Here is a 16,722-nt window from a genome sequence, read left to right on the forward strand (position 1 = left end):
TTTGAACAGAACACCTGATCACATAGCGTAAGGTTTCATGTAACCCGAGGGAGGAAAACATTCCATGGGGAAAAGAGTGAAAATTGCATACACTGCTGTATCTGAGGTCCAGTGAGACTAGGTTAGAGAAGAGACTGTTGGACTAGCACCCTGGCAGCATCACTGGCTGGGCCGGAAGCCCAGGATGAGTGGTTTGAGGATGGACGAAGCCATCACCCACAGTTCTTGAAAGAAGGCTGTGCAGAGAAATGGGCAGTGATGAGGGAGCTGGGGTCCCAGTGGTTCTGTCAGGTTTCATCTTGCTCGATCATAGGAAAAGATGGCCTTCTCCCCAGTTATGCTGTGTGGAGGGCAGTCACTGCTTCTTACTAGCTGGTATCTTGAGATTTTCTGGAATGGGCATGGTATGTAGGATGACAAATATCCAGTTAAACTAGCCAAATTTTCCATTTTTCACGTTGGTCATTATACAACCAAAAAAAGCACAAATGCTGTGTGTATCCTTGTAGCATGGCTTTTGAATTTCAAACAACCTGTTACTCTTTTTACTTGAATTTTTTATTAAAACAGTGCTTCATCTCTTATACATTGTGACTTTGCCATTTCAGGGTACTTTCTGGTTTACAGTTTATTTTCATCACAGCACTCTGAGGTAAATTGGACAGGGCTTATTTTTCTCCATCTGACAGAAGAGTAAACTAAGACATAGGTCAGAATCTGTTCAGGGTCACAGATATGCCTGGTTTGTATTTTTTTTAACCCTTCACACCAGATCACACCACCTAAAGCATGAGAGACTTACTGCCTATTTAAGATACTAAAATGTTTAGTTTTCCTACAAATCACATTATAAGTGTTCCTAAATAGGCTGAGTGATGTAGCGTTGATCCTAAATGACGTATCTTAATTGATATGCATGAAGTGATTTCATTGTCTTGATTCATGAGACTGTCAGAGAATGTATCAGGTAGCATTGTCTGTGATGGAAACATACTGGAAATAATCTGAATTAACATATCGTCTGCATGACTCAATGGGGATGTATAGATAAAATGTGTCCTATTCATGATGGCATATGATATTGCACACACATATCCTTTTAAAAGGAATAAACCATATCTATGTATCTCAAAACGTGTGGAAAATGAAAGACGGAAAACAAGATATATACTATCTGATTTTTTTAGTTATATGTTCACAGAAATAACATTATCCATTGTTTTTAGGGGTGTGTGTACATGTGTATGTGTGTGCGTAAGTCTGAAAAGATGCCCATTGGACCCTTCAGAGTGGAATGGCCTGAGTCTTCAGGGTGGTGGTTAAAAGGAACTTTGTTTTGTAAAGAAGATAGTATGACCAAACCGTGTTTATTCTGAGTGGGAGGGAATGTAGATATATGTTGTTATACTTCTTTATATCTTCTTAAAACTTTCCTCAAAAGAAAAAAAGCCAATCTCTATTTTATAGTCCTCTCCTGGGAGAGAGAAATGCAAGATAGAGCAAACAGCAGGGATTATCTTGTACCTCACTGAATGTACTCCGAAAGATTGCTTTTTGCTTATTATAACTACTTAAAGTTTTAAATTTTGTTAAGTTTTAAATTGAACTTGTAATTCTTTATACCATTATATTTTCAAGGTAGAAAAGGGATGTCCAGCCATTGAATTATTTTTCCTACCATCAAACTTAGATTTTAAAACTAAAGGCCCGTCATCTGTAAACCTACTTGTTTATTTGCAGCTGACCCACCTCCATACATTGATGGGATTCGAATTAACAGCCCTCATTATTTGACTAAGATAAAGCTAACCACACCTGGGACCCATACCTTTACATTAGTGGTTTCTCAGTATGAAAAACAGAACACAATCCATTACACAGTCCGGGTGAGTAAAGCAATGTATCATGACAAAGCAATAATAGAAAGTACGTAACATGCTCTGCTTTCTAAATGGGATTATCTACAGAAAAAGTGTATTTCTGAAAATTGATCTTTATATATTGTTGAGTGTGATCTTTATATATCTGTATAACAGCTTAATAATAAATTATGATGCTTCTTGCAGAAAATAATGCTTTTGATCAGTAACGTTTTTCTGTGAATAACATTTTGGGCTTTTTTGGGTTTTTTTTTTTTTTTTTTTTCCTTTTTAGGACCACACCTGAGGCATATGGAGGTTCCCAGGTAAGGGGTCGAATCGGAGCTACCGCTGCCAGCCTATGCCATAGCCACAGCAATGTCAGATCTGAGCCGCATCTGCGGCCTACACCACAGCTCACAGCAATGCTGGATCCTTAACCCACTGAGTGAGGCCAGGGATCAGACCCGCAACCTCATGGTTCCTAGTCCGATTCGTTTTCATTGCGCCACAACAAGAGCCCCTGTGAATAACATTTTGAATGAACATTTTAGTTTTCAGAGTAATAATTAATCCCGAGGTATGTTGGACTAATAGATTTACAGAGTAAGCAATAAAAACTCCTTTCGTCTACATAGTCCTTTTATTTGCTTTAAAAAAGAAGACTTTGAGGGCGTTCCCTGGTTGGTGCAGTGGTTTAGGAACCTGGCATTGTTCATTGCCGTGGCTTGGGTGACTGTTGTGGCTCTGGTTTGCTTCTTGGCCTGGGAACTTCCACATGCTGTGGGCTCACCGCCATCCCCCCGCCCCCTGCTGCTCAAAGAGAAGACTTTAAACTTAGTGAAAGGAAATCAGTTGCCTCTAAACGTACTGCTCTCATTCATCTGGGAAGGTCACTGTAATTTTGTTCTGCATAGATTTGTTTGCCATAGATCAGTAAAGAAGCTCAATTTGAACAGATTTTTTTTAGTGACGAGGGGACATTGAGGAGCTGCATTGGGAATAAAGAATGCTTTGTTCTGCAGATGCAGAAGCCAAGGCCTAGAGAGATTGTGGTGTGTCCTGAGTCACACAGAGTGAGCAGAGAAAGTCAAGACAAGACCCCTAGCTGCCCAACTCAGTTCTTTAATCCTGCCCTGATCCCAGGCTGCCTATAGAATTAGGACTTTTATACAGGCCAACTAAGTTTTTAGCCTTCCAAAACATTCTTTTATCACTTTAGTTATTTTTATAAGTATAAACTTTATCATCATCATAATTTTTTTTAATTCTAGGTATACTCAGCGTGCAGCTTTACTTTTTCAAAAATTCCTTCACCATACACCGTATCAAAACAGGTAAGAGCATTTCTTCTGTGGGTCAGAACCACATTGAACTCTTAGAATTCCCTTTCCTTCTTCTCCTTTTCTCATTTTTTCCCCACATTTAACAATTTGGGGACAGGTGTGCGAGGGAAACGTGGTCTCTAGTCTGGGTTGGAACACAAGATCCCTCATGAGCACTGTTAAGTAATTCTGTGGGGAAAAAATAAATTTAGAGAAAAGAGATTAATGCAGATCTTGGTCAGCGGGGGAGGCCATGTGGATGGACCTTGTGAGCAGAGTTTGAGGTGGATTCTGCAGGGTGGGCTGGACGTGTGTAACAGAATTTGAGGGAGAACTTGGCAGAGATTCTTGGCAGGGAAGACTTGATGGAGGGTTGAGAGATGGAGATAGGGCTGAGAGCAGCCAAGCAACTGAGCTGACATGGAGAGTTACATGCTCTCAGTGGCAAATAAAGCCTGGCAGTCGGGAAGCCCGAGTGGAGAGTTGCTGCTTTTTTTTTTTTTTTTTTTTTTTAAGGTGCAAAGGAGTTGAAGAATGTGAAGGTTGTTAATACAACTTTGTTTTATTAGATTAATGGAAAGTGGAGTGGTCAGAGTGCTGGAGGATGTGGAAATTTCCAAGAGACTCATAAAAATAACCCCATTTACCAATTCCACATAGAAAAGTCTGGGCCGCTGCTGATCGAACTAAGAGGACCAAGGTCTGTGATAAGTAACTTTCTTAATGTTATATTTAAAATGAGTTTAGTGGAACAAAATAGGGTTTTGAAATACACACACCCACACACACACACATATATACACAGACACACACACACACACACACACACACACTCATGTGGACCTTCGATTTATGGGAAAGGTGGTCTTACAGAGGAATGAGGAAAGAACACTATTCAGTAAATGGTGCTGAAATAATTAATATCCATATACCAAAAAGGTGATGAGATCCCTGCTTCGCATCAAACCTAAAAATCAGCTGCAAGTGGATTAGTAATGTAGGAGATACTAACTTCAGGACCAGGAAAGATTTCTTAAGACTGAATGAGCAACACATTGAAAGATTTGTAAATACCCTACACTAGTAAGAAGAAAAGTCTACAGTTTTTAAAAAAAGAAAACCAAAAATAAACAAAAACTTGAACAGGTATATCATAAGAGAAATTATCCAAACAGCCAGTAAATTGTAAGAGGCAAAAATGTGAAATGTTCCTCAGTGGCATTTAAGATTATAACACAGGTGGATGTAGCAGTGAAAATAAATTACAGCTCCCCACAAGATGACAGGACAGTCTTAGGAATGATGCTGAGCGACAGAAGCTGCACCACAGAATATGAGATCCCACTGGCGTGCAGTTTTGAGCAGGTAAAACTAAACTACATGCACACTTAGGTAGTCAGACTACAGACAGAGCAGGAAAGCGACGACCAGACAGGTGAGCTCTGCCAGACAGGGGCTGTGATCAGAACAGCACAGAGGGACTTTGGCCCTGAAAGGGTTTTGTTGGTCAAGGTGGTAACTCAGGTGTTTGTTCACTTTACAAATCATTTGCTAAGCTGTGTGTTTGTTTTATGTGCATTGCATTATATTTCGCAATTGTAGAAGGTTTAAAAAATATAGGAAGCTATAGGTGTGGCCATAAAAACAAAATACAAGGAATACAGATTTTAAAAGTACTTGCTAGCTTCTAAATAAAACTAGCCTTAATTTTGCCTGCCTGTAAGTACAGACTATTTTGAAAGGAGCCACTAACCCTTTAAGTAAAACTAAGCTATTTTTCTAGACATTTAAAAAACCTTTAGGAGTTTCTGCTGTGGCACAGTGGGTTAAGGATTTGGCATTGCCGTAGCTGTGGCATAGGTTGTAGCTGAGGCTCGGATTCGATCCCTGGCCCAGGAACTTCCATATGCCACAGGTGTGGCCAAAATAAATAAATAAAAACTTTACTACCTTGATAGATGAGATAGGTACCTAATTACCCTTTTGTATTTAATTTCTAGGTAGATTGATCATGTAAAAATGTTTATCAACAACATGTGTTTTTTTGCTTTTCATACACCTGTTCATATCTTTTGCCCACTTTTCTGTTGGAATTGTCGTGTTTTTCTTTTCTTTTTTTCTTTTTTTTTTTCTTTCTAGGGCCGCACCTGTGGGATATGAAAGTTCCTAGGCTAGGAGTCAAATCAGAGCTGCAGCTGCTGGCCTACGCCACATCCATGGCAGCTGAGGATCCAAGCCGCATCTGTGACCTATGCTGCAGCTTGCAGCAACACCGGATCCTTAACCCACTGAGCGAGGCCATGGATGGAACCCATATGCTCAAAGACGCCATGGCAGGTTCTTAACCCACTGAGCCACAGTAGGAACTTCCATGTTTTTCTTAATTGTAAGCATCAGTAAGGGCATGTATGCAAGGGTATTAACTCCTTCATATATTTTAGGTCTTTTTCCCAGATTTTTTTTCTCACATAGAAAAAATTTTCATTTTAAAGTAATCAAATTTATTTCTTCTGGTTTATTTTGCTGTGGGCAGGAACTCTTGCTCTAATATCAAATTAATGTTCACACAGTCTGTCTTCTGGTCCTTTTATGGGTTTATTTTTTACCTTCTATTTTTAAAATCCATATGGAATGTATTCTATATTAGGTGTGAAATATAATTTAACAAATGTTTTTCTGAGTTTTGTCACTTTATCGGTATCCACATAAATAATCCTTACCCTGATTTGGAATGCCTGGTCTATCAAAGGCTATTTACTTCCATAAATTTAGATTTTATTTCCAGGTTTTCTCTTCCGTGCCACTTTTTCTGCCTAGTCTGGAATTCTATCATTTAAATTTAACATTTTTCTGTGGGAGTCTATGATAAAAATATAGTCTCTTCTAAGTAAGTTTAATAAAATATTAATCTTTATGGCTTCAGTTTAAAAATATAAATGGTGTCTTCTGCAATTAATTGAGTAAAAATAGTATGCATGTGTCTCGGAGTACTGCTTCCTCCTACTGAAGCTTCAGAAGCATATACTTAATTGAATAGTCCATCCGCACCTTAGGTATAGTTATTCTGGATATGTATTTGAGACCACCTAATAAACGGCAGTGATTCTGTTCTTTGTAACATCTAGGCAATACAGTGTTGGGTTTGAAGTTGTAACTGTTTCTGTGGTGGGAGACCCCGGTCCTCACGGCTTCCAGAGGAAATCTAGTGGTGACTACAGGTAAGATTGGCACTTTTATCTAATGTATACTTTACTTTCCATGGCATCACCTCCTACAAACCTTGTTCTGATTTTCCCTGAACACAGGTGTGGCTTTTGCTACCTGGAGCTGGAGAGCATCCCAGCTGGGATCTACAACATCATTCCCAGCACTTTTTTACCTAAACAAGAAGGACCCTTTTTCTTGGACTTTAATAGTGTTATCCCCATCAAGACAACACAACTGCAGTGATGAAGGAATCAGAGCAGTTGCTGAATTTTAAACTTGCCAAACATCAATCCTTCAAATGAGGACGCACACCTCTGGGACACTGAACAGTCAGAACAGGATGAAATCTCTCAAAATGTTCCTGTGGAATCTGGTGCTGAAATCAGGGTGTTTGGTGAGAACGGAGTGTAGTCACAGTTACCTGCAGTCACTTAGAAGTATCATTTATGCGGTTTTGTGTATACATGGAGTGGGCTTGCATTTAGGGCCACATTGTATAAAAAAATGGAGGCGATTAAAGATTAGACTCAGTCATGCACTGAGCTAGATGCCCTTGTGAAGAGGGAACTGAGACCAGACGAGGAGAGTGAGGGATGTAGCTCATTTGAGTGGAACAGGAGGCCAGGACTATAGTCTGAGATAGTTACACAATGTTCGTGTTTCGGGCAGGGCATGTTTAAAGGTGAGCCTGCTTGTGTTGTGGCTCTACTGTACACCCTGGGCATCTGGTCGCCAAACAAACCGTGTTCTTAACCAGAAGATTTTAATCCTGCACTATTTATGACTTTAAATGTTTATTGTTGCCCAGAGGTTATGAGGAATAAAGCTTTAAGAAAAAATACTAATTTAGCATGAAGAGGTTCATGCTCAGAGTAAAGGTTGTTGAAGTTGGCGCCCTGTCTCCCATTGAATCATGTAGAGAGAACTGAAGTGATTCATCAGTGCAGTTTTTACTTATCAGGTTGATGAAAGTAGTAGTCTGAGACATTGAAGACATTACAATTAAGTTTTTATAGTCTTTCTTTAATAGTTCTGTAGTTCAGTGCTCTTACGGTAACAGCACTTGAAAGAAAATACAATTGAGAATTTAATATATGGCGAGTGGGTTGCATTGGGAAAAAAAATGCCAAGATACTGTCATGTGTAAATTCCCAGTTGTTTACATAAAAATTCATCAGAGTAGAATGATGCTTAATATTTTAAAGATCTAAAAATGATTTCAGTGGCGTTTTTCATCATCTCTATTAAAAACTCCTTATTTTGTATTTCTATTACCTTTCATTGAAATAAAATGTTTGTTTATACTTACGGAAATTGCATAGTTTAACCTAGAGAAATTATTAAAGGACTTCCTTTGGTACATTCCATCTAAAGAGAAGTTATTACTGCAGGAAAATTCACATGTTCATGAAAAAAAAAAGGCTTCTTTTACATTCAGGGTGGTGTTAGATTGTTGCACTAATGAAATTTCACTTTGGTAAATATTTTTGGTGCTTTCACTTTTAGCATATTTTAGTGGATTTTCTGTGATTTTTCAAAAGAAAAGTCTAAAGCATAAGTATATTTATTATAACTATGACTTGAACCTTTTGTGTCAAAAGATCTTATATAGAATGCAAACTAAGACCTAACTCCTGCCCTCAAAAATCCAATGGAGACTTATATAAACAGTTTACTGTACTGTATGTAATGCTGACTTTTGTAACAGCTCTAAGTAGAGCCTACAACGTACGAGGAAGGGAAAGATTCATTTCGGCTGGACCAGTACAGAAAGAGTAGAATCAGCTGGGGAGCTTCTCAAAGTCCAGTGCCCAAGTGTATTGGAGTCACTTACTCAGCCTCTAGGGCTGAGGCCTAGGAGACTCAGAGGCCTCCAGCTTGAGCACCTCATCTTTGCTTTCCTGTCAGTGCATCTCCGCATTACTCGGCTTTAGTAGTGAAGTGGAATTCTAGTTCAAACCTGGTAATCAGGGCTTAAGTTATTAGGATCCAGGACCCTAAGTGAATAAAAGAACAAATGGCCATTGCATTCCATGCTCTTCATTATGGCAAGAAGGTTGCCTAGGAACAGAAGATTTAGGCAACATCAGGATTTCTGATGGAAGTCAAAGAAAGTTAGACATTTTCTTAAGCCATTTTTATTACACTCAAGGTATTAAGACAAGTACAAAATAACCTCATAATTAGGATACTGTATCAATCATTAAAAAAGGAGAAAACACGATAGTATGAAGAGATTTACAAATGACAGATATATAAGCTGACAGAATTAATGGACAACTTGAATGGGGTTGCTTTTTTTTCTTTTAAAAATCGAAGTTTTAACAGAAAAGGACAAATGAAATACAAAGCTCTAAATGCATGTAACCATGAAAACAAGAACAGCAGTCACATAACATACTATTAGCATAACAGACGCCACTGCTTCTATTTAACAGCCTTTGCCAACACATGCCTACTCCCTTTCCTAGCTGGAAGGAACAGTTTCCTCTAAGAAATACTAGTGCATCATAATTTATTGTTAAAGTTACAACCTATGGAGAAATTAACACCTTGTCGATCTAGAACACTGGCAACCATTCCTCACATGCAACTTCTCTTAGAATAAGTCCCCTTGGCTGATGGGATGAGGTTTATGCTACAGAACCTTCTCCCCAACAGCCACGAACCCCCTTCTGTGACAGGCCCCTGCTGCCCTTGTCCCCCTCCCCAGACCAGCATTCACCTTTCCCACCCCCAAAAAGTGCAGCTCATGGTAAGCTTATATAGAAAATGATTTTAATGGGTGTCCCACCAAATATACTCTTCTAAAATCCCCCTCCATAAATCAGAGATAATGAACATGAACTGTGTTCTCGGATTTTTTTTTTTTTTTTTTGGAAAGCTTTCACTGGGTCAAAAAGGTGTTGAGTTTTGTCTCATGTATTTTTTTCCTTTAGATCCCAAGGGATCTAAAGGAGAAAACAGGTCATTTTCCCAGATGACCCTGGCCGGGCTCGGTTTCCCATCCCCTTTCCTGACTCGGGGTCTTTCCCAGGGACCAGTTATTGCTTCCATGACACGGTGACAAGGAACGTCCTACAAAGGCTGTGGGCCTGCTCACAGCCCACCTGCAACGACACCTCTGCGCTGAAAAACGCTCCAGCCCAAGAGCTGTCACCCAGAAGAAACATCTTCTGCCCTCAAGGTCACTGAAACGTTCTTAGTGCAGTTTAGAGGAAATGCTAGGATTTGGCATACATCAAAGGATTATTGGCACAACGCTCTCCGTACAGTTTCGTGTATAAATATCGCTGTGTGCTTAGGCCAGAGCCACGGCTGGATCAGCCGACCTGCACCATGCTCATGTCCACGAGGACCTCGTCTCTGCCCTTGGAGCCCTGCAGGGACAGCTGCCGCATCCTGTCCTCCAAGGCCCGGGCCTCGGACGGGCCACTCGGGCTCTTGCCGTTGTCACCGCCGCTGCTGCCGAGACCCCGATGACTGCCGGCTTTGTCACTCGTTTTATTTTCTGCCCCTTCTGCCCTGTCTCCTGTAGAAACGTAAAGATCAAGGCGTGAGTACCAAGCCCGTCAGCCGGCTCAACCCAGACTCTCCCAGTGCTGCTCCACCGAGCCTGTCACAGAAGCCCCTCCATCGCGTTAACGTCTCACTGCCTGTGTTTCTCGAGAAACTCCGTATATCCCTCATCTTTAGAGATGAAATCTGTCACACCCCTGTGACAGCTGGGAAACAGACCTCTCTAGCAGGTGCTTGTCAAGAGGACTATTGTGATGAGAGGCAGAAGGACGCTGATCCTGGTCAGGCACGGAGCTGGGAACCATCTCTGTCCCCACCCCAGCACGTCCCCAGCACCCCGGCATCCAGGACGGGCACTCACCTCGCTCCACCTCGCACTCAGGAGAGGAGGCCCCACTGCACTCGCTGCGAGGTCCCAGCACCGGGAACATCATCCCGAACTCCGACAGGGACACAGGGCTGGGCAGGTCCAGGCTGCCCGGCCTCACGGCCACAGGGCACCGGTCAGGCACCTCGGACGGACTTGTGGGTCCTGAGCTGAAGCTGGACACAGACTGGGTTTCCGAGTCATCTTCAGACACGAAGGTGCTGCAGTTGTCATCTTCGAAGGCCTCGGAGGCCACTAGGATGAGAGGGGACAGTCGTCACACAGGTCTGAAGGACAGCAGCCCGGCCCCTACACACCTCCAGATGTGTCCACTGCTGGAGGAGCTGGGCAGGGGCTGGGAACTGCAGGACCCGGCCACTGTGGGCACCTGATGAAAGGGACGTGGCTCGCCTGTACTCGAGTGGCCAGGCTCTGGAGCACCCTGAAGAGAAGCCGCTGGGCCCCGTGGCTGGTCAGTATCCTTCCCGTCACTTTACAGCCCCTGCCTTGGAAGTCACCGTCACCAGACCCTGCCTCATGATGGAAGGTGAATTCAGCCAAAGATACGGGGCTTTTCTTCACCCCAGTCCCCAAGATAGATCCCCAAGAGCACAGGAAGAGGGCTGGCCTGCCCAATGCATCCTAAACAAAGCCAGCCAGACTTGAGGAATCTTCCTCCGTTCTGTGGGAGCAGCAGGAGCTGCTGGACGAGACAGCTCTGTGCGGAATGTCTGCTGGGACCTCTGTCTCCCTCCAAGTAACTTGTGATCCCATAAAAGACATGCTTAGAGCCCACAGAGATCACCATTTGCCACAAAACAAAAACAAAAACAAGCCCACAATACCTTTATGTTGCTCTGTAGCTTGTGCCTTACTCGTTTTGTGGACCAGAATAAGCAAGGCCCAGAGATTCTGGTGGTTTAAAAGCTGCCTCGGCCTTAAACTATTTACTCCTCAGCCCACATGCCATCCCACGCCCTTGTCCTCCTCCCTCAGCTTTAAAAACGACCTGTGGCATCCCATGGAGGACTGGCGCCCATGAGAAGGACTGTGATGCTGGGCACAGACAGTGGGCTCAGATCTGAGAGCAAATCCTTTCTCCGCTATATGCTCTGTAGCCTCAGTCAAGTTACTGAACCTCTCTCAGGTTCATGTTCCTCTCCTCACAGGTTTACGAGATGGTGAGCACTAATGTGCTCACATCACTGATGCTCAAATTATAATTCCTTCTTTTACCTGGGGCCTGACGCGTGAACATCTGTTGGCTGAATTAAAGCCCACCTGAGGAAGGTGGCAAGAGCCATCACTCCACAGAAGGGGCAAAAAAAGGTCCCGGAGGCGGCACTGGGGGAGGGAGCGGGGGTTCTGGATTGACATAGGGGGAGCCGAAGCAACTCTCTGAGTCAGTTTCCCAGGGGTGGCCAGACACCACATGCATTGTCCATTGGGGGCTGGCACTCCTTCAATTAAACCTGACCACTGCTCTACACAGTGGACATCAGGGACTATCATGTGCCCTGCTTTACTGGGGAAGAAAGAGATAGAAGTTACATGCTTGCCCGCATCACGTACTAGTCATGGTGCAAAGGCCAGGACTCGAATCAAATCGGATTCCAAAGTCCCTATTCCAGACAACTCTTCATCCCTGCAGGACTTCTCAGAGCCTGGAATGCCCTCATATTACTTGGGGATGAGAGTGTGACATTTTCCAAACATGACCACAGAATCCTGATTCTGCAGATACACAGCAGCATCTTGGTGACTAGTGTCCCAAAACAGGGTGGGAAGGGGGTGGGGGAGAGAAGAGCAGGAGCAGGCCACATGCACCCCCAACTCACCAGAAACAGCATCGGGCTCGGGCTTGCCCCCTGACAGGTCCTCAGTGGCTGTGCTGCCCCCCTCAGCGCCGACGCCACGGCCGCGGGGCCCCATGGCACTGGAGCGCCGCCGCTCATGGATCTCATCCGAGATGGTCTCCAGGTTCCTCAGGGCCGTCTTGTACTCGCCCTTCGCCAGGGCCAGCTTGGCCTGCAGCTCATCCACTGTCTTCTTCAGCTGCTGCTCAGAGAGAGCAGGAGGCTCAGTGAGCGAGGCTGCCGGTCCATCCACCCACCCCCACCCTCTGCCTCAGGATGCTCTTGAGTGACTGACAGGTTCAAACACGCGCGCCTATCACTCCACTCTCAAGACCCCTTCCCATCAGATACAAGAGCAGCCACCACCCACCAGCTCCCAGCCTGGTGACAACTTTAAGTAGGTCACCCAGAAACCACTACTGGGAATAAACCCATCAGGGCGTCAGGGACCCACAGAAGTCCCACATTCCAGCCACCAGATCTAGGAGCTGTGGTTCTCACACCTGAGCTGTATCAGAACCCCCCTGGGTTGGGGGGGGCAAGGGGGGGTGCCAAAACCCAGAAGGCTGGGCCCCACCTGCAGAGCCTCTGTTTAGTGGGTCTGGGGAGGGTCTGGAACATGCATGGCCCACAAGTTCCTGTGCAGATGCTGCCGGTGCTGGGGGTGCACTGGGAACCACGGACCGAGCTCAAGACGGAAAGTGACTGCATGCAGATTCAGAGAGTGTCAGAGACCACTGAGGAGGCAACAAGACCCTTCAGACACCTACAGGATGTCTCCTCACTCCCCCCCCGGCAACAGTGAGGCTGTCTGAAAGCCCACTACAGAAAGGGGGCATTGCGTGCAAAAAACTCTGATCCGCTACAAAGCCAAGGCCAGACATACCTCAAGTTGCAGGTAGTACTTCGATTTGAGTTCAAAATAAGGCCTGTAGAAGACAGGAAGAAAACATGTAAGAGCACGATAACACAGTGACCCCAATCAACCCCCTGGGTTATCTGGGAGGCAGTGGCTCAGCTGGCAGGGTCATCCTCCAGCTTCTACTCAGCTTGACGAGCCATGAGATGAGGAGGTTGCTCCCAGTTCCTGGGCCTGATGGATACAGACGCTCACCCAGGGCCGAGCCAGAAGGCCCACCTCAAGATGTGGGAAACCCATAAAGGTGTACACATACCCCAGGGCCCCACACCCTGGCTCACTGTCCCCTCGGGAGGCTATGCCCGGCAGCTAAGGTGGCCTGACCTCCTCTTCTAGGAATGAACAGCAGATAGGCCGGGAAGGAGCCACCTCAATGCACACCTAGCTCTGCCAAGCTCACTCAGGGAAGAGAGAGGACTGGACTCCCTCGCTGAGCACACCGGGGCCATTGCAAGGACCGGAGCTCAGGCTGGCCTCTGGGCCTCTGTGCAGGATGGGAGGGATTGCAGACCCAGCCAGGTCATGGGCAAGACAGAGGACAAGAAAGGCCAACACTCTACTTGGTCCCCTGGGTTCTAGGTCAGCGGGAAGATGCTGGCTTTTTTCAGGAACTTGGGTGTTGCAGCTTTAGGAGTAGACAGTGCTCTATTCTTGAGCTCTTCCCCCTCCATGAAGCTGGGGTCTGTCTCTGGCTGTGAGGCCTAGGTCCTGTCTCTGCTTGGAGGCCCCGCAATTTTGAGTGAAGCAGGCGCCTGTCCCTAAGACCACTATCATATAAAAATACACAGGAGCTGGAGGAAAAACTCCATGGAAACCAGTTTTGCGCCACTTCCCCAGCTTTTGGTCTGTGAAGGATGTGTATTATGTATACAGCTTACCCCATCCTGCTGACAGGTAAACTGAGGGGCAGGCTAAGGGCACAAACTGAGTTTCCCAAAGCCCAGCCCCAGCCCATGAGCCAATTAAGAGTTTGCTTTTGAAATTCCTTTTTCTGTGCCTCCCAGGTGGGTCATACCTGGAGCAGCCCCACCCTGGGAGGTGGTTACAGAGGACTTGGGGGCGGGGGAGAGGCAGAGGAAGCCTGGGCAAGGGGCTCAGGTGGGCCAGCCCAAGTGCACTGTATAGAAACGGTTGAGAAGATGCAAAGAGGAATGAGCACACAGCCCAGGGACCCCACGGCCCAGGCTCACTTGGACTTGCTGATGGCTCTCTTGAGTTTCTTCTCCAGCTGCCGCATGCGGCCCATGGCTGCGTTGTACCTGGCCGCTGTCTCCTTGTGCACCAGCTCACTCCTCGTCTTGGTCTGCTCCGCCTCCATGACCTTCAAATGACAGCAGAGGTCAGCCTGGCCAAACCCAGAACAGCCCCTCATTGGCTAATTAAGTCATTTTTTAAAAATTAGGAGTATGGTGCGTTCTCGTCATGGCGCAGTGGAAAGGAATCTGACTAGGAACCATGAGGTTGAGGGTTCGATCCCTGGCCTTGCTCAGCGGGTTAAGGATCTAGTGTTGCCATGACTGTGGTGTAGATCGCAGACGCAGCTCGGATCTGGCATTGCTGTGGCTCTGGCAAAGGCCGGCAGCTGTAGTTCCGATTCAACCTCTCACCTGGGAACCTCCATATGCCACAGAAGTGGCTCTAAAAAGAAAAAAAAGAAAGAAAGAAAAAGAAAAAAAAATTAGGGGTATGGGATTAACAGATACACACTACTATATGTCAATTAGATAACCAACAAGGACTTGGTGTATAGCACAGGGAACTTTAGTCAATATCTTGTAATAACCTATAAAGAAAAAGAATCTGGAGAAGAATATATGTTTGCATGTGTCTAACTGAATCACTTTGTTGTACACCAGAAACTAACTCATTGTAAATAAACTCCACTTCAATTGAAATTTAAATATATAAAAACTAAATAATAACAAATTAGTTATGGAAATTAGTGGGCAGCCTAAGATCAAACAAACTCCCAAAGAAAATAGGATGACTTTCCCTATTCACCTACTCTGGAAAAGGAAAAGTCATGTCAGGTTAGGTTAAATAGCCAAATTGGCTGAGCAGAAAAAAAAGAGAAGGGAAAACAATGATCAGAGAAACACAGGAAATATTTTCTGATTCAGTCCATGCCCACTTCCTCCGAGCAGTCATTATGGGCATCTCTTGCTCCTGCCCTGGGGCATGGCAGGCAGGTGGCAGCAACGGGAACTCAGACCACAGAGACCCTATAAAACCAGGAGCCCTACAAAACCAAGCATATGCGCACACATCAGGACAGCAAGGCAAGGGTGACCTCAGCTGTTTGGCCCCTTCCCAAATACCCTGAATTGGCTGGTATGCACACAAGAATCCAAGATCCAGAAGGGTCAAACTGAACAGGTTTTGATGTTCACAAAAATTTATGAGCCGGAGACGCATCAGTGTTCTGGTGGGAATTTTTTTTTTTTTCTTTTTTTAGGTCTGCACCTGCGACATACGAAAGTTCCCAGGCTAGGGGTAAAATTGGAGCTGCAGCTGCTGGCCTACACCACAGCCGCAGCAATGCGGGATCCGAGCTGCATCTGCAACCTATGCCACAGCTCATGGCAACGCCAGAACCTTAAGCCCGCTGAGCAAGGCCAGGGATCAAACTCACATCCTCATGGGTACTAGTCAGGTTCATTACCACCGAGCCACAAAGGGAACTCCAGGGATACTTTTTAAATGAGTTAAAAAGCCAGTAATCAAGGGCTCTCCAAGGAAATAAATAAATAGTTCCTTGGTAGCTCACTGGGTTAAGGATCTGGTGTTGTCACTGTTGTGGCTTGGGTCACAGCTGTGGCGTGGGTTTGATTCCTGGCCCAGGAACTTCCACATGCTGTGGGCACTGCCAAAAAAGGGGGGCTCTCCATGGCCCCAAACCAAGCAGCTCAAAGGCATGCATGTGGGCCAGGTAAGCAGCTCTCAACTTCCTTCTCATCTTCTATTTAAAACTCACCCAAGTGTTACAAGACAAACTGGAGGAAAAGAAGCAAAGTGGGTCTAGAGGGCCATGCTTCATTTTATCTGAAGAGCAGCAGAGAGGAGCCCAGAGGATCCTCAGCCCACTATCCAGCAGGACAGTTTCAGGAAGACACCACCCAGGAGGTGGCCAGCGTTCTATCACCCCCTCTAGGTAACAGCCACAGTCAGCCCATAAGTAGTTTACTTATGTACTTTTTTTGGTCTTTTTTATTTTTTAGGGCCGCCCCTGGAAGTTCCCAGGCTAGGAGCCTATGCCACAGCTCGTGGCAACAACAGATCCTTAACCTACTGCACAAGGCCAGGAATCGAACGTGCATCTAGTCAGATTTGTTACCACTAAGCCACAATGGGAATTCCTACTTATGCACTTATAATAAGGGTTGAAGTGTCAGGAAAAATTCTGAAAGACTTTAATACAAGCATAAAAATGACAGGGTGTCCTATTTAATGCCCTCTTCAGGTTATCTCTGGCTTTCACTGTCTTGGAGTTATTTTGCCATCCTGTAAGTTGTAGGAAATTGATAGTAAGATAAATGATTCTTATCCTTACAAATGAAGGTAAAGCGTGTCCAGTGGAGATGCATTTGATTATTGACTACTGTGTAAATATTGACCAACTCTCTGTTTGTAAATTCATTTCAGCACTCCTAGCCTTCTGTATGAATGAGTG

The 16,722-nt window shown here is 45.0% G+C and overlaps 2 protein-coding genes across 2 annotated transcripts in view; one reads left to right on the top strand and one right to left on the bottom strand.

Moving 5' to 3' along the window:
- Positions 1–6,692, top strand: part of CAPN7 (calpain 7) — a 51,182-nt gene extending 44,490 nt beyond the window's left edge. The window contains 5 exon segments of the mRNA NM_001097443.1: positions 1,741–1,886; positions 3,134–3,196; positions 3,754–3,884; positions 6,310–6,402; positions 6,490–6,692. Of these exon segments, the coding sequence (NP_001090912.1) occupies positions 1,741–1,886; positions 3,134–3,196; positions 3,754–3,884; positions 6,310–6,402; positions 6,490–6,634 (578 nt within the window). The 3' untranslated portion in view covers positions 6,635–6,692.
- Positions 6,693–8,513: 1,821 nt separating this feature from the next.
- Positions 8,514–16,722, bottom strand: part of SH3BP5 (SH3 domain binding protein 5) — an 80,308-nt gene continuing 72,099 nt past the window's right edge. The window contains exons 5-9 of the mRNA XM_003132063.6: positions 14,243–14,373; positions 13,020–13,062; positions 12,116–12,335; positions 10,272–10,532; positions 8,514–9,923 (exon numbers count right to left, since the gene is read on the bottom strand). Of these exons, the coding sequence (XP_003132111.4) occupies positions 9,715–9,923; positions 10,272–10,532; positions 12,116–12,335; positions 13,020–13,062; positions 14,243–14,373 (864 nt within the window). The 3' untranslated portion in view covers positions 8,514–9,714. The remainder of the gene's footprint in view (positions 9,924–10,271; positions 10,533–12,115; positions 12,336–13,019; positions 13,063–14,242; positions 14,374–16,722) is intronic.

The sequence above is a fragment of the Sus scrofa genome, chromosome 13, assembly GCF_054392235.1.
Source record: "Sus scrofa isolate SSC_HxYL_T2T_F1_AM1 chromosome 13, Sscrofa_HxYL_maternal_Yorkshire_Landrace_v2.0, whole genome shotgun sequence".
NCBI lineage: Eukaryota > Metazoa > Chordata > Mammalia > Artiodactyla > Suidae > Sus > Sus scrofa.